Source organism: Loxodonta africana, chromosome X (genome assembly GCF_030014295.1).
Source record: "Loxodonta africana isolate mLoxAfr1 chromosome X, mLoxAfr1.hap2, whole genome shotgun sequence".
In the NCBI taxonomy this organism is placed as follows: Eukaryota; Metazoa; Chordata; class Mammalia; order Proboscidea; family Elephantidae; genus Loxodonta; species Loxodonta africana.
The window spans coordinates 150,699,520-150,723,037 of NC_087369.1; the positions used below are offsets into that span (position 1 = coordinate 150,699,520).

At 39.5% G+C, this 23,518-nt stretch overlaps 1 protein-coding gene across 1 annotated transcript; it reads left to right on the forward strand.

Annotated features, from left to right (window-relative positions):
* Positions 1-18,800: 18,800 nt before the first annotated feature.
* LOC100656320 (large ribosomal subunit protein eL32-like) lies at positions 18,801-19,426 on the forward strand. Its single transcript, XM_064278124.1, has one exon. The coding sequence runs from the start codon at positions 19,019-19,021 to the stop codon at positions 19,424-19,426; it is 408 nt and encodes a 135-aa protein (XP_064134194.1). The 5' UTR covers positions 18,801-19,018.
* Positions 19,427-23,518: the final 4,092 nt, after the last annotated feature.

The following is a 23,518-nucleotide window of genomic DNA, read 5'->3' on the forward strand; positions in this document are numbered from 1 at the left end:
CTGTGAGTCATAGGTACAACTTTAGGTATTACGTAGGTTACTCTGGAAAACAGTAAAGAAGTTATACGAAGGGGTATGACAAGATCAAGTTTGTATTTTTAAAAACATTACTCAGGCTGCAGTGTGAAAACTGTACAGGAGGAAGAAAAGAGTGGGAGAGGGGTGTCAAATTAGTAATAAATTGCCCACAACACACTAAGTATAGGACATTATGTGTTGATGTTAGGTGCCATCGAGTCTGGTATGACTCATAGCAACCCTATGTACAACAAAATGAAATACTGCCTGGTCCTCAGCCATCCTTATAGTCCTTGCTATGTTTGAGCCCATTGTTGCAGGTGCTCTGTCAATCCACTTTGTTGACGGTCTTCCGCTTTTTCACTGACCTTCTACTTTGCTAAGCAAGATGTCCTTCTTCAGGGCCTGGTCCCTCCTGACAACATGTTCAAAGTATGTGAGATAAAGTCTTGCCAGCCTTGCTTCTAAGGAGCATTCTGGCTGTAGTTCTTTCAAGACAGATTTGTTGGTTCTTCTGGCAGTCCATGGTATATTCAATATTCTTCACCAACATCATAATTCCAAGGGATGAATTCTTCTTTGGTCCTCTTTATTCATTGTACAGCTTTCACAAGTATATAAGGCAATTGACAATACCATGGCTTGGGTCAGGTACATCTTAGTCCACAAGGTGACATCTTTGCTTTTCAACACTTTAAAGAGGTCTTTTGCAGCAGATTTGCCAAGTGCAATATGTCACGTTTGATTTCTTGACTATTGCTTCCATGGATGTTGATTGTGGATCTAAGTAAAATGAAATCCTTGACAACTTCAATCTCTCCGTTTATCATGATCTTGCTTAATGGTAGAGCTGTGAGGATTTTTGTTTACTTTATGTTGAGGTGTAATCCATATTGAAGGCTTCATCTGCATCAGTAAGTGCTTCAAGTCCTCTTCATTTTCAGAAAGCAAGGCTGTATCATCTGCATAATGCAGATTGTTAATGAGTCTTCCTCCAACCCCGATGCCCCATATTCTTCATGTAGTCCACCTTTTCCGATTATTTGCTCAGCATACAGATTGAATAAGTATGGTGAAAGGATATAACCCTGACGCACGCTTTCCTGATTTTAAATGAGGCAATATCCCCTTGTTTTGTTTGAACAACTGCCTCTTGGCCTATGTACTGGTTCTGCTTGAGCACAATTAAGTGTCCTGAAATTCAAAATGTTATCCATCATTACGTTATGATCTACCTAGACAAATGCCTTTGCATAGTCAATAAAACACAGGTAAACATCTTTCTGGTATTCTCTGCTTTCAGCCAAGATCCGTCTGACACCAGCAATGATATCCTTTGTTTCATGTCCTCTTCTGAATCAGGCTTGAATTTCTGACAGTTCCCTGTTGATGTACTGCTTCAACCACTTTTGAAAGATTTCAGTGAAATTTTACTTGCATGTGATACTAATGATATTGTTTCATAATTTCCGCATTCAGTTGGATCACCTTTCTTTGGAATAGGTACATATATGGATCTCTTCCTGTCAGTTTGACAGGTAGCTGTCTTCCAAATTTCTTGGCATAGACAAGTGAGCACTTCCACTGCTGTATCCATTTGTTGAAAATCTCAACTGGTATTCTGTAAATTCCCAGAGCCTTGTTTTTCACCAATGTCTTCACTGCAGCTTGGATTCTACCTTCAGTACCATGAGTTCTTGATCACACCTCCTGAAATGGTTGAATGGTGACCAATTCTTTTTGGTATAGTGACTCTGTATATTCCTTCTATCTTCATTTGATGCTTCCTGTGTCATTCAATATTTTGCCCATAGAATTCTTCAGTGTGGCAACTCAAGGCTTGAATTTTTTCTTCAGTTGTTTCAGCTTGAGAAATGTGGAGTGTGTTCTGTCCTTTTGGTTTTATAACTCCAGGTCTTAGCACTTTTCATCATGATACTGTACTTTGTCTTCTCGGGCTTCCCTTTGAAGTCTTCTGTTCAGCTGTTTTACTTCATCATTTCTTCCATTCAGTTTAGCTACTCTATGTTCAAGAGCAAGTTTCAGAGTTTCTTTTGACATCCATTTTGCTCTTTTCCTTCATTCTGTCCTTTTAATGACATTTTGCTTTCTTCACGTGTGATGTTCTTGATGTCATCCCACAACTCACCTGGTTTTCAGTCATTAGTGTTCAGTGCATCAGTTGTGTTCTTCAGACGGTCTCTAAATTCAGGTGAGATATACTCAAGGTCACACTTGGGCTCTTGTGGACTTGTTTTAATTTTCTTCAGCTTCGACTTGAACAGCATATGAGCAATTGATGGTCTGTTCCTCGATTGGCCCCTGGCCTTATTTTGACTGATGGTGTTGTGTTTTTCCATTGTCTCTTTCCACAGATGTCGTGATTTGATTCCTGTGTATTCCACGGGGTGAGGTCCACGTGTATAGTCACCATTTATGTTAGTGAAAAAAGGTATTTACGTTGAAGAAGTCATTGGTCTTACAAAATTCTATCAGCGATCTCTGGCATCGTTTCTACTACCAAGGCCAAATTGTCCAAATACCATTCCAACTTATTTGTTTCAAACTTTTGCAATTCAATCACCAGTAATTATCAATGCATACTGATTGCATGTTCGATCAATTTCAGGCTGCAGAAGTTGGTAAAAATCTTAAATTTCTTCTTCTTTTGCCTTAGTGGTTGGTGCGTAAATTTTGATAATAGTCGTATTAAGTGGTGTTCCTTGTAGGCGTATGGATACTATCCTATCACTGAAAGCATTGTACTTCAGGATAGATGTTCTTTTTGATGATGAATGCAATGCCATTCATCTTCAATTTGTCACTTTCAGCACAGTAGACCATATGATTGTCCAATTCATAACGGCTCATACAAGTCCATTTCAGCTCACTATATGCTAATCAGAAAATCTAAACTAGTTACTACAACTTTCTAAAGGGTGTAACTCTTCAAGATGGCATATGTATGTAATTGGTAAGAAACCAGTTGATGTGGCATAGAGTAAAATTACATCTTGGAAGAAAAGAAAAAAATTTATTATGTTCCTTGTAAAGGACTTTATATTGGCTAATGGACTACATTTTAGAATGTGTATATACAGCTAAACATTGTCAGAACTACAATGTCAGAACATTATGATGATGTACAATTTTCTGCTTCTAAAATAGTGTTAAACCTTAGGCTTGGGAACAAAAGAATCAGCAGTGATACAATTTACCAATCATTTGGTAATATGTTAACATCTCTGACTAAAGACTAGAGCCCTCATGGTGTTTATTGCTTCAATAAACATGCAATTAGTTTGAAGAGAAAAGATCAGCCCAGCTGGCATCTATAGATATACTGGTCCTCAATTGTCATTAGCCAGAATTTCACCAGCTGTCAACAAAACCTTCCAGGAGTATATCTCAATTGCCTGGAAGATTCACACTTTCGGAATAACACATAGCCCAAGAATGCTTTAGCAATACATTATTACTATGATACCAAAAAAAAAAAAAAATGCACTGCCGTCGAATTGATTCCAACTCATAGCGACCCTATAGGACAGAGTAGAACTGCCCCATAGATTTTCCAAGGAGCGCCTGGCGGATTTGAACTGCCAACCCTTTGGTTAGCAGCCGTAGCACTTAACCACTACGCTACCAGGGTTTCCAAATAGTTTAAAAAAAAATTCATATACCATTGGTAGCAAAAGTATCAGCTAACGATATCATGCATAATTTATCTCCACAGAAAGAAAAAATGATAGTAACTCTTATTGCATTCACCTCTCTCCATGTTGGATGAATGTAAAAACCAGAACAGGGAAGGAGCCCTATACTAAGGCTCTACCACACGGCTTTAATATAAGACTGCAAAGAGAAAGGCCTTGGTAGAAATAAGGTAAGCTGTTGTATGTACCTACTTAAGAAAGAAAAGCTGATACTATTAAAGATTTTAAGTTCTGAAATGAATCCTGGTATTTTTCTATGATTTCCATATTTAAAAAAGCAAGATTTTAGGTACAAATCAAGATAATAAGGAACTGATTCAGAGACAAATCACCCATTTGCGGGTAACTGCTAGTTTTTAGCTGTGTGTCTCTGTGAGTCAGAATCGACTTGATGGCAACGGATTTGGTTTGGTTTTTTTTTTTTTTTTTTTTAATGCATAGCTCAGTAGCAGAGCATTCCAGAAAGGCTGCTGAGGCACAAAGCTAAACTTAGCTTTCACCAGGAGTCAAAAGGCCCAGTGAACTTCAACTGAGAATCCAAAGCACAAGGCAGCATGTTTGCATATATATAAACTGCAACAAAGCAGCATGCTGCCTTTAAAAGCAGTGCCTCTATATGCATGTTTAAGCTGGAATAGTGCCAACAATTCTATTTTAGAGAACTAAGAGGGCTGTAAATAAATGTGTCTGACAAAAAGTCAAGACAAGAGAATGGCCCACTGTTGAATTTCCAACTTTTGTGGGGATTGCAACATGCTACTTATTTTTATGAAACTGTCCCCAGGGTTCTGAGCATTTCGCTACACATTTTGAAATTATTGATAATCCTTTAAACTTCCACAAAACCAGGATTTATACATCCATGTCTTTGCTTCCGGTGATTTGTCAACTGGTGACTGCCTCTACCTCAAGGTCCAGTTCAAATGTCTTATCCTCCCTTCTGCAAGTAATAGCCCTTTCTACCTGACCCACCTCCTCCACAAGCAACTCAATTGCCCTTATGCATATGTTTACTTTATATGTACCCGATTACCAAACCTTTCAAAGAAGTAGTGTAGCTTAGATGTTAAGAACATCAACTTTAGAGAAACCAGACCTGGATCCAAATTCCAGCTCCACTATTCACTATCTGTGTGACTTTGAGCAAGGTGATCAGCCTCTCTGAGGCTCAATTCCATTACCTAGAAACATGGATATTTATTTCCAGTACCTTTATCTCATGCTCTTCTCTAAATTTTTTTTTTCTCTAAATGCTTTAAGTTGTTTGATAGCACTAGGCAATCCCTTCGCTCAATCCTTCCAACTTTCTGCATCTTCATTTACTTATATAGTTATCTCCCCTCTTCTTTCAAAATTCAAGTGTAACTTTCCCCAGGAAGTTTTCCACAATTACTTCTCCTCCAATAGATTCCAAACTCCATACTCTAAGAACAGTTAACATACGATAATAACTTCTATAAAAAAGTGTGAAAGCCATCCATGTTGTTTCATGTGGTGGTAGCTAGTTCACTTTCTTAGTTGTAAGCTCACTTTCTTAGTTGTATACTAAGTAAACTATTGTGTGAATATATCACAATTTATCTTTTGGAAAGTTTCAAGTCTTTTACTATTATGCATAGTGCTGCAAAGAACAAGCTAGTACATACCTTTTGGTAACATATCCACACGTTTGGTTTGCTGAGTCACAGGATATACATGTATTCAAATTAGTTGTTCTTGTTAGGTGCTGTCAAGTTGGTTCCAACTCATAGTGACCCTATGTACCACAACACGAAACACTGCCAGGTCCTGCACCACCCTTACGTTGTTATGCTTGAGCCCATTGTTGCAGCCACTGTGTCAATCCATCTTGTTGAGGGTCTTCCTCTTTTCCGCTGACCCTCTATTTACCAAGCATGATGTCCTTCTCCAGGGACTGATCCCTCCTGACAACCTGTCCAAAGTATGTGAGACGCAGTCTGGCCATCCTTGCTTGTAAGAAGCATTCTGGTTATACTGCTTCCAAGACACACTTGTTCATTCTTTTGGCAGCCCATGGTATATTCAATATTCTTTGCCAATACCACAATTTAAAGGCATCAATTCTTCTTCGATCTTCTTCGATTGTCTAGCTTTCACATGCATATAATGTGATTGAAAATACCATGGCTTGAGTCAGGCGCATCTTGGTCTTCAGGTTGACATCTTTGCTTTTCAACACTTTAAAGAGGTCCTTTGCAGCAGATTTGCCCAATGCAATGCGTCTTGATTTCTTTACTGCTGCTTCTATGGCTGTCGATTGTGGATTCAAGTAAAATGAAATCCTTGACAACTTCAATCTTTTCTTTATCATGATGATGCTTATTAGTCCAATTGTCAGGAATTTTGCTTTCTTTATGTTTGCTTTCATTATGGTTATCATTATGTGGCTTACTGGTCCAATTGTGAGGATTTTTGCTTTCTTTATGCATACTGAGCCTGTGGTCTTTGATCCTCATCAGTAAGTGCTCCAAGTCCTGTTCACTTTCAGCAAGCAAGGTTGTGTCATCTGCCTAACGCAGGTTGTTAATGAGTCCTCCTCCAATCCCGATGCCACTTTCCTCTTCATATAGTCCAGTTTCTCAGATTATTTGCTCAGCATACAGATCGAATAGGTATGGTGAAAGAATATAACCCGGAGGCACACCTTTCCTGAGTTTAAACCAATCAGTATCCCCCTGTTCTGTCCAAACAACTGCCTCTTAATCTATGTAAAGGTTCCTCATGAGCACAATTAAGTGTTCTGGAATTCCCATTCCTCGCAATGTTATCCATAATTTATCATGATCCACACAGTCGAATGCCTTTTGCATAGCCAATAAAACACAGGTAAACATCCTTCTGGTATTCTCTGCTTTCAGCCAGGATCCATCTGACATCAGCAATGATATCCCTGGTTCCACGTCTTCTTCTGAATCTGGCCTGAATTTCTGTCGATACACTGCTGCAGCTGCTTTTGAATGATCTTCAGCAAAACTTTGCTTGCAGATGATATAAATGACATTGTTCGATAATTTCCGCATTTGGTTGGATCGTCTTTCTTAGGAATAGGCATAAATATGTAGCCCTTCCAGTTGCTTGGCCAGGTAGCTGTCCTCCAAATTTCTTGGCATAGATGAGTGAGTACTTCCAGCACTGAATCCATTTGTTGAAACATCTCAATTGGTATTCCGTCAATTCCTGGAGCCTTGTTTGTCGCCAATGCCTTCAGTGCAGCTTGGACTTCTTCGTTCCATACCATCAGTTCCTGATTATATGCTACCTCTTGAAATGGTTGAATGTTGACTAATTCTTTTTGGTATAATGACTCTGTGTATTCCTTCCATCTTCTTTTGATGCTTCCTGCGTCGCTTAGTATTTTCCCCATAGAATACTTCACTATTGCAACTCCAGACTTGAATTTTTTCCTCAGTTCTTTCAAGTTGAGAAAAGCTAAGTGTGTTTTTCCCTTTTGGTTTTCTATCTCCAGCTCTTTGCACATGTCATTATAATACTTTACTTTGTCTTCTTCAGCTGCCCTTTGAAATCAAATTATTAGTTACTGCTAAAAGTTTTCTAAAGTGGTTCTACCAATGTATTACTCATAACAGCTGTGTAGGTGCATCCCAGTTGTTCCAGATCCTCACCAACACCTGGTATTATCAGGGTTTTTTTTTTTTTTGTTTCTTTATTTTTTAGGTATTTTGTTAGGTGGGCTGCTCTTTAATAGATGGAAGATAATCAGAAAGATGTAGAATATTCAACACACATAGTTGAAGACATAATATGGGATAAAGTAAAACTGTTTCATGTTTATACCCCACCGAGTTTAGATTGTTCAATAAGTCAGTTACATTTCTTTAGGAGTTGGACTTCCTCCTATATGGATTACATGGGACAGCAGAAACTATACCTTATACATCCTTGCCCTTGGTGACTTCCACAGGGCCCAACACATAGTAGGCGCTCATGTTTGGTGAATAAATGAATAAAGGCACAAATATCTCCTTTTATGAGAGACTTGCTACACCCCAAGGCTCGAGAAAGCAAAGAATGGTGGCGCTTCATGGAGCAAGAGAAGCTTAAAGGATGAATTGGATTAAAGCTGGAAAAAGAGGAGAGATAGTGGAAATAAAAGTACAAAGATGAAAATGAGAGTTATATGAAAGAGAGAATGGAGAGCTAGATCTGAAAAAGTTGACTAGGGCTCTACATCTAATAGTATGGCATGGAGTTACCTGCCAGGAGAGAGAGAAACATAGGTGAGCATCATCGAGGTACTAAAACCTTCCTGGAAGAAGAGAGAAGAAAGGAGAGAAGAAGAGTGACCACCACCACCCTAAACAAAGCCTTCAATATGGCCAGTCCCATGGCATTACGGTATCTACTTGAATATGCTTGGCTTTTGCCAGATCTAAGTTTCAGTCAGAGCTGGTATTCAATCCTCCAGGGGGTTCAAACTGAAGATTTTCCTTTTCCATTTGCTACAGAACCATTTGTCATTTTCCCTTTAAGTCAATAGCTGAAAGCCACTGTGTCACAAGTCTACCCATTTCAAGCCAGCCTGAGTCATATCAGCAAGCAGAGTTGGCACTGACCTTTTCATATTCGGTATTTGACTGCCTGGCCCATCAGTGGGTCTCATGTCTCTCTGTTTACAACTTCACTAAACTGTAAAGAGGGGACCGTCAGTCAAAATACCAAGCGCAGAAAGGTCACAGCGGACAGTTTACTATTTGCCGATGATTTTTAATCATTCACTCTGCAATACACCCGAGACTCTGTGGTTAATTCCATTTGTTCTTGACAGAAAGAATTTCACCCAGCCCTCACTGTCGGTTTTAAAAAGAAACCAGAGACAAATACAATAGAATCTCAGTATATTCAGGGGACTGGGGATAATTTGATTCAATTCAATAGGTTTTTCTTCAGTACTTTTTACATACTGAGCAATGTGTGGATTACTACAAAAGAAACAAAAATCATGTCCTTCACTTAACTGAGTTTTGGGAATGAATGTAGATAGACAAGACATATACATATAACTCACAGGTTCTCAAGCCCTTCATATTCTCTGGATATTAAAGTCATCAAAGTACATTGGATCGATTGGATAAATTCTAATACTGTCATAGAATGGAATACTATGTATCCCTCTAAAACATAGTTTCTCAATCTCAGCACTATCAACTTTGGGGGCTGGATAATTCCTTGTCATGAGGCTTCTGTCCTGTGCATTATAAGATGTTTAGCAGCATTCCTGGCATACCCACTGACAGTAACACTTTCAGCAGTTGTGACAATCCAAAATGTTTTAAGACATTGTCCCCCGGGGAACAAAATCTCCCCTGGTTTAGAACTACTCCTCTAAAAAATGAAAGAGGTTTATATTCACTGACACATTATTAGTGCACAGTACAAGATGTAGAAGATTTTTCTCTTTCTATATGTAGTGAAGAAAGCCTGGACCAGTAATTCTCTACCCTGGGTATCATTATAATTAGTGGAAGAGTTTTTTAAAAAGTCTCTGGAGGTACACCTAGGCTCTGGCACAGACCTGCCTTAGGGCCAAAGAATTTGCATTTTTAATAAGTCCCCAGGTGATGCCCATGCCGCTAGTCTGAGGACCAAGCTTTGAAAATCTCTGTTCTAGAAGAATATACCCCAAATTATTGACAGGGTATACCCCAAATTATCTTTCTTAGAGTAGAAGAAAAGAGGAAGTTCTATTTTAAATCTTACATTCTTCTGTATTGTTTGAATATTTATGATAGGCATGGATTGCTTTTAATAATAGGTTTTCGATTTCTAAAAATAAAGTGATATTCAAGAAAATAACTGATATTTCACTCTCTGGCTTCCATCTACTCATGGTCTCTAGTATCACCATGGAGAGACCTCTTCTCTAGCATTCCTCCAAAGCTACTCATGGTGTGCCCCCAAAGATTTTTGAGAGTTTTCAAGAAATGCCTCCCAGGTGCTCCTAAAGCACTCTCAGCTACGGCCACCATGTGGCTTCTATCCTAGTCTTTATTACTTGCTTCTGCTACCCTTGTCTCTCAACTTATGAAGTCACATTATAGCGTCTTTTCCTAGTGCTCCCTAATCCTCCAAATGCAAAGGCAAAGCTGAATTCCTTGAAGAAACTGGAAGAATATCCCCACTCCTGTGCTGGGCTGGATTAAGCTTGTCAATTATACAAGGCAGTAGAAGCAGGGTAAAGCAATGAGACGAAAGGATAGTACCAACATAGTACAAGGACAGCCTGACAGCCTTTCCTGGAAAAGCCTAACCCCCTTGAGTCTGTCTGCAATAAATCAAGACACGGAAGAGTTTGGTCTCAGGTGCACGTTGCCACTCCACAATCAAATGCAACTGGCACATGCCCCATCTGGTGCTGTACTTTATCACCTGAGTTTTCTTTTGTGCACTCTCCCGCCTCATTCTACAAGTCCCTCAAGGAAATAACTCCTTCAGCTTCTTTCCACAAGACATCATACCATCTTCTGATTTTGTCCTCATTGCCCTCCTGTTTCTCATCCATACACAACAAGGAAACATAGATCTCCTCCCTCTCACTTAAAACACACAAAACAAAAAAGAATTCAAACACTCACAAATCAACCTATGTGCATAAGTGATGTTCAGAGAAGCAACAGCAAAAATCAGATTCCTAGTCCAGGTCAGCTATGCATCCTGCTAGACACGAAAGGAGAGGTAACGACAACAAAAAGCAGGATAGAAACAAGTAGCATAACCTATGGCTCAGCAGGGGAGGGGTGTGGTTCTGCAGAGGAAGTAGAGCTGAATCTAGGCTGGCACGATTATGGAGGGCATCATAGAGAAGGCCAGATTTGAGTTTCATCTGTAGGATGGGAAGGGGGCAAAGAGAGCACCTGGCTCAGTGAAGGCCATGACCATGTCATTATTTCTCAGCACTCAGAATAAAGTGGGGCTCACTGTTGAACTTCCCCTTGGTGACTATGGATTGTAACTTTTTTATGGTGAAAGAGATTGTTCCTACTCATTCAAGGCCATACAGCCAATTTGTAGCTGAGCTGACAATAGTCACCAAATCCAATCCTCTTTTCAGTACTCCGCCCTGCCCTTCTGAGAACAGGTCTGTGAAAGAAATTCAGCATGGAGATCTCTGATATCGGGGGTTCAGGAGATAGAGGAAAAGGTCTTAGGCACAGAAAGTTAGCCTGTAGTGCTCAGACCAAGAAAGTCATTCTTTAAGGGGGTTTTAGCATCACCGAGGGATAGCCTCAATGTTCTCATCCACAGTTAGGACAATCAAATACAAGGTCAGTGAAGGATAGTGCTTTTCAATGAGCCAGTCCCCAGTCACAGAGTAACCTGCCAGCCACCTTGACGTGGGCTTCTAGAAAGCATTGCTTAAAAGCCAGCACCATTGCACTGGCTTAAAATACCTCAGTCAGATTATCATGCCCTTAATTAGCCGTGCATGATGGCAATCAATTAAGGATGGCATAAAAGCCAATAGAAATAATGCAACTCTCATTAGGGATTCCTCATTTGTTATATGAGTGTGTCTACTGGGTGGGCTGCCATTAAAGTAAACTGGGGCCTATTATTTAAGCCATTTCAGGAGAGTGCTGGGTTATCTTTCCCTTTGACATTTATTGTACCTGGCATAAAGGTTAAAAACAATTATGTTCACTAGGAATATTTATTATCTTATGAGATTCAAGCAGGGCTATTATGTTTGTTTTCTTCTCCTTATCAAAGCTGGTCAAGGGGAGACTTTTTAATGAGCTTGAGCTAAATATTAAGAAAATTTTCTCTTTTCTGCACTCAGAGAGATAAACCTGGAATTAAAGCTGGAAATGATGATACTTTATAAAAGCCATAGCTCTGAGACTTGTTTATCATTTGCACGCTGCTGCTGCTGCGCGGGCTTTCAGGCTAGCTTCAATTGTCTGGAGGAATCATATCAGCATTCCAAGGAAGACACAACCATATCAGTGGAAAGAGCACTGGCTTTGGAGATAGGAGGCCTAGTTTCAAGAGCTTGCTCTTCCACCAACTTAATATACAACTTTGACAACTCCACCCTTCCAGTTGCTCCAGCCCAAAACCTTGATTCCTCCCTTTCTCTTGTACCTCACATCCACACCATCAACAAATGCTGTTGGCAGCACCTTCAAAACAAATCCAGCATTCGATCACTCCTCACCTCTTTCACCGCTACCAACACGGTCCAAGACAACATCATCTGTAGGGTGGATAATTATCATAGTTTTTAAACTAAATCTCCTGGTTTCACCCTCATCCCCCAGAAAAGATACATTTAAAATTTAAGTCACAGATGACCCGTCAACCTCAATCCTATGTATGTACCCGGAAGATGGGAGAGCAGGAATACAAACAGATACTTGTACACCAATGTCCTTTGCAGCACTATTCACAATAGCGAAATAGGTGGAAACGGCCCAAGTGTTCATCCCCAGAAGAATGGATAAACAAAATATGGTATGTACATATAATGGAGTAGTATGCAGCCATAAAGAGAAATGAAGTCCTGATGCATGCCACAACATGGATGAACCTTGAAAATATTATGATGAGTGAAATAAGTCAGTCGCAAAAGGGCAAATACTGCATGATCTCACTTATATGAAATAAATATTTAAAAACCACAGATTATTAGTAATCAGCTACCAAGAGTGGGAGGAAGAGGAAAGGGGGGAGTTTTTGCTTAGGGGAGATGGAGTTTTGTTAATGGTGGGGGAATGATTTGGTAAAGGATAGTGAGAATGGTTGCATAACTTGAGGAATGTAATCAATGTCACTGAATTATACATGTAGAAATTGTTGGGGAAAAAAAATCTATGTAAAACATGTCTCCTCTGCTCAAAACCCGCAATGATGACCATCTAAAGAAAGATGGCAGAGTAAGCAGCTTCAAACTCCTATCCTCCCACCACAGAAGCACTGAAAAACAAGCAGAAACTACCAGAAGCAACTTTATCAGAGCTCTGGAAAATACTCAAAACTTCACAGCAACTAAATGAAAGCAGAATAATAATAAAAAGGCAACATGAAAATAGTAGGAGAGCTTTGTGTCTTTTTTACTTGCCCCTGCCCTACCCACCCCCTACCTTAGAGGCCATCTTGGAGATGGCAGCACGTGCTTCCAGCCTGAGACCCTGTTCCTTGGTTCCAGAGGGAGCATGGAAGATCTTATTTGCAAATTATTGGATGCATCTGTTCTAACCTGCCTGGTGACTACCTGAAGGTCTGAGGCAAGGTGCTCAACTCTGATCTGACTACCTCAGAACACTCTCATAGCAGAAAAGAGGCAGGCAGGTGAACAATCAACTCATAACAACTCGAGCAAAAGATTACCGCTGAGATATACAATAGCCCACCTAAGATCTGAGAGAAAAAGCTGGGGAGACAGTTTTGTTTTGTTTTATTTTTAAATTAGGGCAATCAAAAGCATCTGTGAATACATGGGAATTTAGAAAGCCTGCACATACCCAGGGCAAGACACATGATCAGAAAGGACTTGAGAAAACCCTAAACTTACACCTGGAGTTAATTTCTATGCCCAGTCTAAATCTAACGAAGTGTTAAAGGTATACTCCAGCAAAGAGCCCCCAGGCATCCGTCGGTTTGTCGTACTGTGGGGCCTTGTGTGTTGCTGTGATGCTGGAAGCTTTGCCACCGGTATTCAAATACCAGCAGGGTCACCCATGGCAGACAGATTTCAGCTGAGCTTCCAGACTAAGACAGACTAGGAGGAAGGACCCAGCTGTCTATTTCTGAAAGGAATTAGCCAGTGAAAACCTTATGAATAGCAGTAGAACACTGTCCGATACAGTGCTGGAAGATAAGCCCCTCAGGTTGGGAGGCATTCAAAGTACTACATGGGAAGAGCTGCCATCTCAAAGTAGACTGGACCTTAATGACGTGGATGGAGTCAAGCTTTTGATGTGGCACGACTCAAAATGAGAAGTAACAGCTGCAACTATCCGTTAATAATCGGAAGCTGGAATATACGAAGTATGAATCTAGGAAAATTGGAAATCATCAAAAATGAAACAGAACACACAACAATCGATATCCTAGGCATTAGTGGGCTGAAATGGACTGGTATTCACCATTTTGAATCAAACAATCATTCATATGGTCTATTATGCCAGGAATAATAACTTGAAGAGGAATGGCACTGCATTCATCATCAAAGAGAACATTTCAAGACTATCCTGAAGTACAACGTTGTCAGTGATAGGATTTTACAAGGAACACCAGTTAATATGACTATTATTCAAATTTACCCACCAACTATTAAGGACAAAGATGAAGAAATTGAAGATTTTTACCAGCTTCTGCAGTCTGAAATTGGTCAAACATGCAATCCAGATGCACTGATAATTACTGGTGATTGGAATGAGAAAGTTGGAAACAAAGAAGAAGGATTGGTAGTTGGAAAATATGGCATTGGTGATAGAAATACTGCTGGAGATTGCATGATTGAATTTTGCAAGACCAACAACTTCTTTATTGCAAATACCATTTTCACCAACATATACGGCAACTATACACATGGACCTCATCAGATGAAATACACAGGAATCAAACTGAAGACATCTGTGGAAAGAGACAATGGAAAAACTCAATATAATCAGTCAGAACAAGGCCAGAGGCCAATCGCAGATCAGACCATCAATTACACATACGCAAGTTCAAGTTGAAACTGAAGAAAATTAGAACAAATCCATGAGATCCAAAGTATGACCTTGAGTAAATCCCACCAGAATTTAGAGATCGTCTCAAGAATAGATTTGACAAATTGGACACTAATGAACGAAGACCAGATGAGTTGTGGAATGACATCAAGGACATCATACATGAAGAAAGCAACAGGTCATTGAAAAGACAGCAGAGAGACAGAAGACCTAAAAGGAAGTCAGAAGAGACTCTGAAACTTGCTCTCAAACATCGGGTAGCTAAAGCAAAAGGAAAAAAATGATGAAGTAAAAGAACTGAACAAAATATTTCAAAGGGTGGCTCAAGACAACAAAGTAAAGTGTTACGATGATATGCAAAGTGCTGAAGAGAGAAAACCAGAAGGGAAGAGCACGCTCTTCATTTCTCAAGCTGAAAGAAATGAAGAAACAATTCAAGCCTCAAGTTACGATTCTGAAGGATTCAACAGGGAAAATATTAAATGGCGAAAGAAGATGGAAGGAATACACAGTCACTATACCAAAAAGAATTGGTTGATGTTCAACCATTTCAGGAGATAACGTAAGATCAGGAACTGATGGTACTGAAGAAGAAGCCCAAGCTGTACTGAAGGCATTGGGGAAAAACAAGGCTCTGGGAATTGACAGAATACCAACTGAGATGTTTCAACAAACAGATGCAACACTGGAAATGCTGCTCACTTGACTATGCCAAAAAATTTGGACAATAGCTACCAAGCCAACCGACTGAAAGAGATTTGTATTTATGCCTAGTCTCAAAGAAGGTGATTCAACTTAATGCGGAAATTAACAATATCACTAATATCACAGGCAAGCAAAATTTTGCTGAAGACCATTCAAATGCAGTTGCAGCAGTGTATCAACAGGGAACTGCCAGAAGTTCAAGCTAGATTCAGAAGAGGACTTGGAGAAGGGATATCATTGCTGATGTCAGATGGATCCTGGCTGAAAGCAGAGAATATCAGAAGGATGTTTACCTGTGTTTTACTGACTATGCAAAGACACTCAACTGTGTGGATCATAACAAATTATGGATAACATTGCGAAGAATGGGAATTCCAGAACACTTAATTGTGCTCATGAGGAATCTGCACATGGATGAAGAGGCAGTTGTTTGAACAGCACAAGGGGACACTGCACGGTATAAAGTGAGGAAAGGTGTGCATCAGGGTTGTATCCTTTCACCATACCTATGCAATCTGTATGCTAAGCAAATAATTCACGAAGCTGGACTATATGAAGGAGAAGGGGGCATCAGGACTGGAGGAAGACTCATTAACAACCTATGATGCAGATGACACAGCCTTGAATGCTGAAAGTGAAGGGGACTTGAAGCACTTACTAATGAAGATCAAAGACCACAGCTTTCAGTATGAACTATGCCTCAACATAAAGAAAACAAAAATCTTCACAACTGGACCAATGAGCAACATCACGATAAATGGAGAAAAGACTGAAGTTGTCAAGGATTTCATTTTACCTGGATTCACAATCAACACCCACAGAAGCAGCAGTCAAGAAATCAAAAGATGCATTGCATTGGGCAAATCTGCTGTAAGAGATCTCTTCAACGTGTTAAAAAGCAAAGTTGTCACCTTGAGGACTAAGATGCCCCTGACCCAAGCCATGGTGTTTTCAATTGCCTTATATGCATGTGAAAGCTGGATAATGGATAAGGATCACTGAAGAAGAATTGACACCTTTGAATTATGGTGTTGGAAAAGAATATTGAATCTACCATGGACTGTTAAAAGAACTAACAAATCTGTTTTGGAGGGAGTACAATCAGAGTGCTCCTTGGAAGCAAGGATTTTGAGACTGCATCTCACATACTTTGAATGTGTTGTCAGAAGGGATCAGTCCCTAGAGAAGGACATTATGCTTGGTAAACTAGAAGGTCAGCGAAAAAGAGGAAGACCTTCAAGGAGATGGATTGACACAGTGGCTGCTACAATGGGCTCAAGCATAGCAACAATTGTGAGGATGGCGCAGGATCAGGCAGTGTTTCATTCTGTTGTGTATACGCTAGACAGCACCTAACAACATCAACAACCAGCAAAGAGCCAACCTACAAAGACTGGGAGATGTGGTGGTGTTGTTACCGTTGTTTGGTTTGGTTTTTTGTTTTTGTTTTGTTTTGCTGTTGGATACAATCTGCTAGTATTTTGTTGAAGAATTTTGCATCTATGTTCTGTTGTAGAAAAAAAACTTGAATGCTATTTCAAGTTAAAACAGAGAGGTTTATTAAAGGTTTGAAACAATGGCAATTGGGAACCACGTAGCCCACTGAAAATGGAACCAGGTAGTCCCAGGGCAGCTTCACTATACAATTATTCTTATGGGGTAAAAAGAGGAACCAATCTATAGGGAGGGCAATTATAGGAAAATCAATGAATATTGTAACAATCATACACTGATTGGTTATTGATTATTAACAGTGTAGTTAGTGATTACAGATAGTTTCACAGGATGTTTACATCATGATCACAAGATGCTTACATGTATTTTCTTCATCTGTCTTGCAAAAATATCTTGTTGGCAACGCACAGAGACAGCACTCCTACTGAGTAAATTTATTTTAAGGGGTGCAGATGGTCACTTGGTTAAGACCCATGAGGGCGTATAACTTCACATCCTGGTTTTGACCACGGAGAAAAAACATGTTTTTCTCAAAAATATAGCTGTTAGTCTAGAAAACCAGATTAAAATTAGATAGCATGGGCGGCATATTATGCCTCTGCCCCAATGACTGGACTGAAAGTTGTCTTTTCCTGAGACAATTCACAAGGCATATTAGCCTGTAATAGTTTTTTTCTTGTGATATCTTTATCTGCCTTTGTTATCAGGGTAATGCTGGCCTCATAGAATGAGTTAGGACATGTCCCTTCTATTTTGGGAAAGTTTGTGAAGAATCAGTGTTAGTTCTTCTTTAAACGTTTGCTAGAAATTTACCACTGAAGCCATTTGGTGTTTGTCTTTTTTTAGTTGGGAGGTTTTTTGCATATTTGTTTATAAATTGTGGTAAATAACAAATAAAAATAAAAAACAAAATATTTTTCATTTCAGTATTCTTCATATGTATAATTCAGTGACATTAATTATGTTCATCATGTTGATCAACTATCATCATTATCTCTTTCCAAAATTTTCTATCACCCTTAACAGAAGCTAACAGTGTCCCCTAAGCAATGAATCCCCCCTTACCTGGTAACCACTAATACACTTAGGTCTCTATACACTTGCCTATTCTAGATATTTAATATAAGTAGGATGATACAATATTTGTCCTTTTGTTACTGACTTATTTCACTTGGCAGAATGTTTCCAGATTAGCGATTCCTCAAAAAGTTAAGCATAAAATTACCATATGACCCAGCAACTCCACTCCTAGGTATATACGCAAAAGCACTGAAAACAAAGACTCAAACAAATGTTTGTACACTTGTTCACAGCTGCATCATTCACAATAGCCGAAAGGTGGAAATAGCCCGGGTGTCCATCAACAGATGAATGGATAAACAAACATGGTATGTCCATACAATGGAATATTCATTCAGCCATAAAAAGAATCAAGGTCCATTATATGCTACAATATGTAGGAACTTGAAAATATTATGCTAAGTGAAATAAGCCAGACACAAAAGGACAAATAATATTATTCCACTTACATGAAATATATGGAATAGTCAAATTCATAGAGATAGAAAGACTATTAGAGGTTGCCAGCGCAGGGGGAGGAGGGTGTGGAAGTTATTGCTTAATGAGTATAGAGTTTCAGTTTTAGGTGATGAAAACATCTGGAAATAAACAGTAGTGATGGTTGTACAACAGTGTGAAAGTAATTAATATCACTTAATTGTACACTTAAACCTGGTTATAATGGCAAATTTATGTTTTATATATATATATATATACATACATATTTTACCACAATAAAATTTTTTAAAATTAAAAAAATTCGCCATTTCACTCAGAGTAAAATCCAAAGTCTTCACAACAGCCTTACAAATCCTAGGGCGTCTGGTCCCCACTACTTCTCTGCCCTCCTCTCCTACTATCCCATCCTTACCCACTTTACTTCAAACAAACTGGCCTTCTTGCTGTGCCTTGACATCTCCCTCAGGGCTTTGCTTAGAAAGATCTTTTCCCAGGTGTCTCCACAGCTCACCCCATCACCTTCTTCAAGTCTGTTCAAACCTCAACTTCTCAGTACAGACCTACTTTCATCACCCTATTTAAATTTTCAACTCACCACATTGTACACTCCTCCTTCGCCTTTAACCTGCTGTTGTTTTGTCTGTTTCCATGGCTCTTATCAATTGCTAACATAAAGTATAATGTTAGCATAATCGTTACTACAATGTTAGTATAAGTAGCATAGCATTTTTTAATCTGTTTTGTTCACTGATGTATCCCAAGTCCCTTCAATAAGTGCCCAGCAGAGAGTAGGTACTCAAAAAATATTTGTCTAATTTGCTTTTGCCCCACCTTCCCTTCTCCCTTCCCTGATGCTGCCTATGGAGGTGGCAGCCAACTCCTACCAACATCATGGTTGCCCTCAGACCCCTGGTGAAGCTCAAGATTGTCAAAAAGAGGACCAAGAAGTTTATATGGCACCAGTCAGACTGTTATGTCAAAATTAAATGTAACTGGCACAAGCCCAGAGGCATTGACAACAGGGTGCAGAGAAGAGTTAAGGGCCAGATCTTGATGCCCAACATTGGTTACAGGAGCAACAAGAAAACAAAGCACATGCTGCCTAGTGGCTTCTGCAAGTTCCTGGTCCGCAATGTCAAGGAGGTGGAAGAGCTGCTGATGTGCATCAAATCTTACTATGCTGAGATTGTACACCATGTTTCCTCTAAGAAACGCAAAGCCATCATGGAAAGACCAGTCCAGCTGGCCAGTAAAGTCATCAATCCCAGTGCCAGGCTGCACAGAGAAGAAAATGAATAGACAGCTCATTTGCAAGTTTTATTTGTGCGTAATAAAACCCTAAACAGCCCCCCCAAAAAATTTGTCTAGTTTAATAGAATTTCCCCAATTTGGGCTTCAATTTCTCCATCTGCAGAATGATATCATTGAACTAAGTAGAGGTCGGCAAACTTGTTCCTAGAAGTGGCCAGGTTAATATATTCAGTGTTGCGGCTATGCAGTCTCTGTCTCAACTGCTCAACTCTGCCACTATCACACAAAAGCAGCCAAAGACAATACACAAAAAAAATGAGCATGGCTGAGTTCCAATAAAACTTTATTTACAAAAACAGTCCAGTCAGAGAACCTCTGGGCTGTAGTTTCCTGGACCCTGACCTAGATGGTTTTTAGGAGACAATTGTGGCTCCATGGTATGAAAGAATAGGTTTGTTGCTAGGGGATATTTTTCGTACCTTTCATGTCACACCACCTAATAACTACCTATTCTGCTGTGCTTAGGCCTGGACAGCCCTGTAGAGAAAGTAGGGGAGGCCAAAGAAAGCACCAGGATGCCAGGCCACTGATTAATATTTTTGCATGCTCAGTCACTACTTCCCTTCTAAAAGATCAAAAATTTATCAGCTTCCTCGGTGGTTTCCTTCACAGAGAGGCACATGCTGGTACAGAACCTCCAAGGGGTGGTATCCACTAGACAGGGTACCATAGTCTCCTAGCCGAGGAAAAGGAAAGCTCTTCTTTTGGCTTCCCCTGTTGTCTCACCCTCATGCTAAAGTTCCCGGGGTTTTTTAATGCCTAATTTTGATTCTGTGGAACTCAAGACTCCACCAAACTACCACTACCAACCATTCTAATCAGGGCCATAACAGATAGACCCTGATAGAATGGGAGAAAACTTTGGAATAGAACCTCAAATTCCTAAAAAACAAACAAACAAACAAACAAAAAACACCAGACCTACTGGACTGATTGAGACTGGAGGACTCCTCAAGACTATTGTCCTGAGATACTCTTCAAACCTTGAATGGAAACTAACCCCCTAAGGACACCTTGTAGTTAAATAACAAATTGGCTAAAAAAATGATATCACCTGTAAGTACTGTGCTCTTTATAAAATCACCTACATGAGACCAAATGGTCAACAACTACTTTAAAACAAAGATGAGAATATAAGAGGGCAGGAAAACTAGATTGATGAAAATGTAAAAACCAGAATGAAAATAATGAGAATGTTTTCACACATTGTGAAGAATGTAACCAATGTCACAAAACAACTTGTGTAGAAATTGTTGAATGGGAACCTAAACTGCTGTGCAAACCTTCGCTAAAAACACAATAAAATATTATTTTAAAAAAAAGACCACCAAAGGCAAACTCCCAAATGCAATGAAGACTCGGAACCACTCCAAAAGGCGCAAGTCTAAGCTCCGAACATCAGCCATCAATACCCATGAAGTTGTGATATTGAGGTCAAGATATAGTTATGCAAAGTCACTGATTGACAGGTGGTCATCAAAGGAGACCTCAGAGGCATTTCACCCAGGCATTACATCACAGAACCAGGTTTAGCCAGCACCTAGCAGTTCGTACTTGCCCACTGCTCTAATGCGCCATTTTTTCATTCTCCTGTCTCTGCTCCTTGTCCCTCATCCCCCTCCCACCTTTCATTTCTCTCTCCCTCTGTTGTTTCCCTAAGAACAATCAGGTCAGTGAAAGCACCACATTAATATAACCAAACACAATTGTTTGTATATCCCAACAATTTAAAAAATACATGCTATTAAAAACACTTGTCAATTAGAGAACAGTCAAATGAATTATATTATGAATTATGATATTTCCATAAAGTTCTCTAGCCATTAAAATAATATTTATGGTGTTTTTAATGACAGACAAAAATAATTCTAACAATAAGTGAAAAAGCAGAATTGAAATTTTATATACAGTGATCAGTTATGTTTATATACATATTATATACATCTATATAATGCAAATATTATAATACCCATTCCTCACTTATCAACATGGTTAGGTTCCAAAGACCAGGTCATTATGCAAAAATCAGCGTTACGTGAAAACAGAGGATGACTACATCATTACATAACTGCCACATTACATCATTACATAACTGCCAAACCACTGAGAATCATGGCACAGCCAAGTTGACACATAACCTTAACCATCACAGGCAGTGTTACTCTCACCTTGCACCTCGGTGTTCATTCCTAACAGATGTACATCGTTATTGTGGAAAATAGTTGAATGGGAGGGTTTTTTACTATTGTCGTAAATATGAAATGTTGGATAACGAGATAGTTGATATATGAGCAGTAAGTGTAAAGATGAAGAATTATATAAAAATATTAACAGTGATTATCTCTGCTTTAGGGGATTATGAATGATTTTATATTCTTGTATATTTTGCAAACTTTTTGCACGCGTTATTTTCACAGACAAAAAAAATTTATTTCACAAAGTAGAAACTTTACTGATGGCCATAAGAGAGACAGTACCTCTTGGTGCCACAAACAATTCCCCCTTCAGGAGACACATCTAATGCATTACTAGCAGATGGCCCAGTGTGTTATATGCTGATCAGTCATTTGTGTGTCCGTTTCCTTGGGGTCAGAGGCCCTGTCTCCTTCCTTCACTGTTGAATCCCCATCACCTCACACAGAGCATAGTATAGACTCAGCATTTCCACAATAAATGTCTGCTGAATTGCAGTTATAGTGGTAAGGAATGGCAACTTTGTTTATAAAGGACGAGACATACTGTACTAGGTTGAATACCGCCTCTACAAAATTCCTGTCCACCCAGAACCTGAGAATGTGACCCTATTTGGAAATAGTGTCTTTGCACATGCAATTAGTTAAGATGAGGTCATACTGAAAGAGAGTGGGCCCTAAATCCAATGACCGATGTCCTTATACCAAGGCTACATGAGGACTCAGAGACAAGAACACATACAGAGGAAAAAAGGTCATGTGATGATGGAGGCAGAATTGGAGTCATGCAGCTGCAGGCCAAGGAATGGCAAGGATTGCTGGCAACCACTAAAAGCTAGGAAAAATTAAGAAAAGATTTTTCCCTAGAGCCTTCAGAGGAAGAATGGACCTGTTGACACCTTTATTTTAGAATTCTACCCTCCAAAACTGTGAGAGAATAAATTTCTGTTGTCTTAAGCCACCCAGTTTGTGGTCCTTTCTTATGGCATTCCTGGTAAACTAGTATATATAAGTTCTTTCTTTCATCCACACCAACACTCCTCCAAGAATCTCTTCAATGCTCAGTTGGCTTGAATGGATTCCAGATGACTTCTTGTCAATCTATCTGGTGAGAAATGTTGCATAGGGCAGAAGGGAAAACACATTGCTTTTAGCCACACAACTTAGTGTAGGCCAAAATCTCTTCTCATGTCAAAAACACTGTGTCCCTCTAGATGGCCCAATTACCTTCTTCCCCACTACTCAATTAACAGCATGTTAAATACCATTCCTGTAACAGGTTTAACCTCAATCACTGATTGCCCTGTGGCTTTCAAACCCAAATGCCAAGTCATATTGCTCTATTTCTTGGAGCTAGTCAAGTAGAACAGAATTTGTTTACTGCTATGGGGGCCAATTCTCAACATTTTCTATGACTTCTTGTGATTTGTGGCCCAGACAGTGACCTTACACTTACACACAAAGTGTTGCTCATTTGTAAGGCCCTCTGGTTCCCAAAGAAATCCCCTGTCCATCTTCTAGAGAGCTGGTCAGCCATGTTACCGACACAGGCACCATTTTCCAGGAGCCTTCTGAATAATTTTGAGAAAATTTTCAGTAAATTCTTGGTCCTCACTTGCCCTGCTTCCTCTACAGAAGAAACAGCAAGTACATGGACTGTTTTAGCTGCTTTCCTTGCATAACCTAGCAGTACTCTCGGGACATATAATGAAATGGCTGGTTAATCACTCAACTTGCCTTGAATGACCACTGTGTGGAAAGTCAATTTTTAGTACGTTAGAAGGGACACAATGAAAATAGAAGATGAAAAAGCTCCTTTGTCCATGCCCCTGAGAACCTAACAATCTAATTGTCCAAGCACATAGATACATGAAAAAGGGTGATCACT

Bases quoted from the DNA above. Each gene is read 5' to 3' on its own strand.
- LOC100656320 (XM_064278124.1), top strand. From the start codon at position 19,019: ATGGTTGCCCTCAGACCCCTGGTGAAGCTCAAGATTGTCAAAAAGAGG.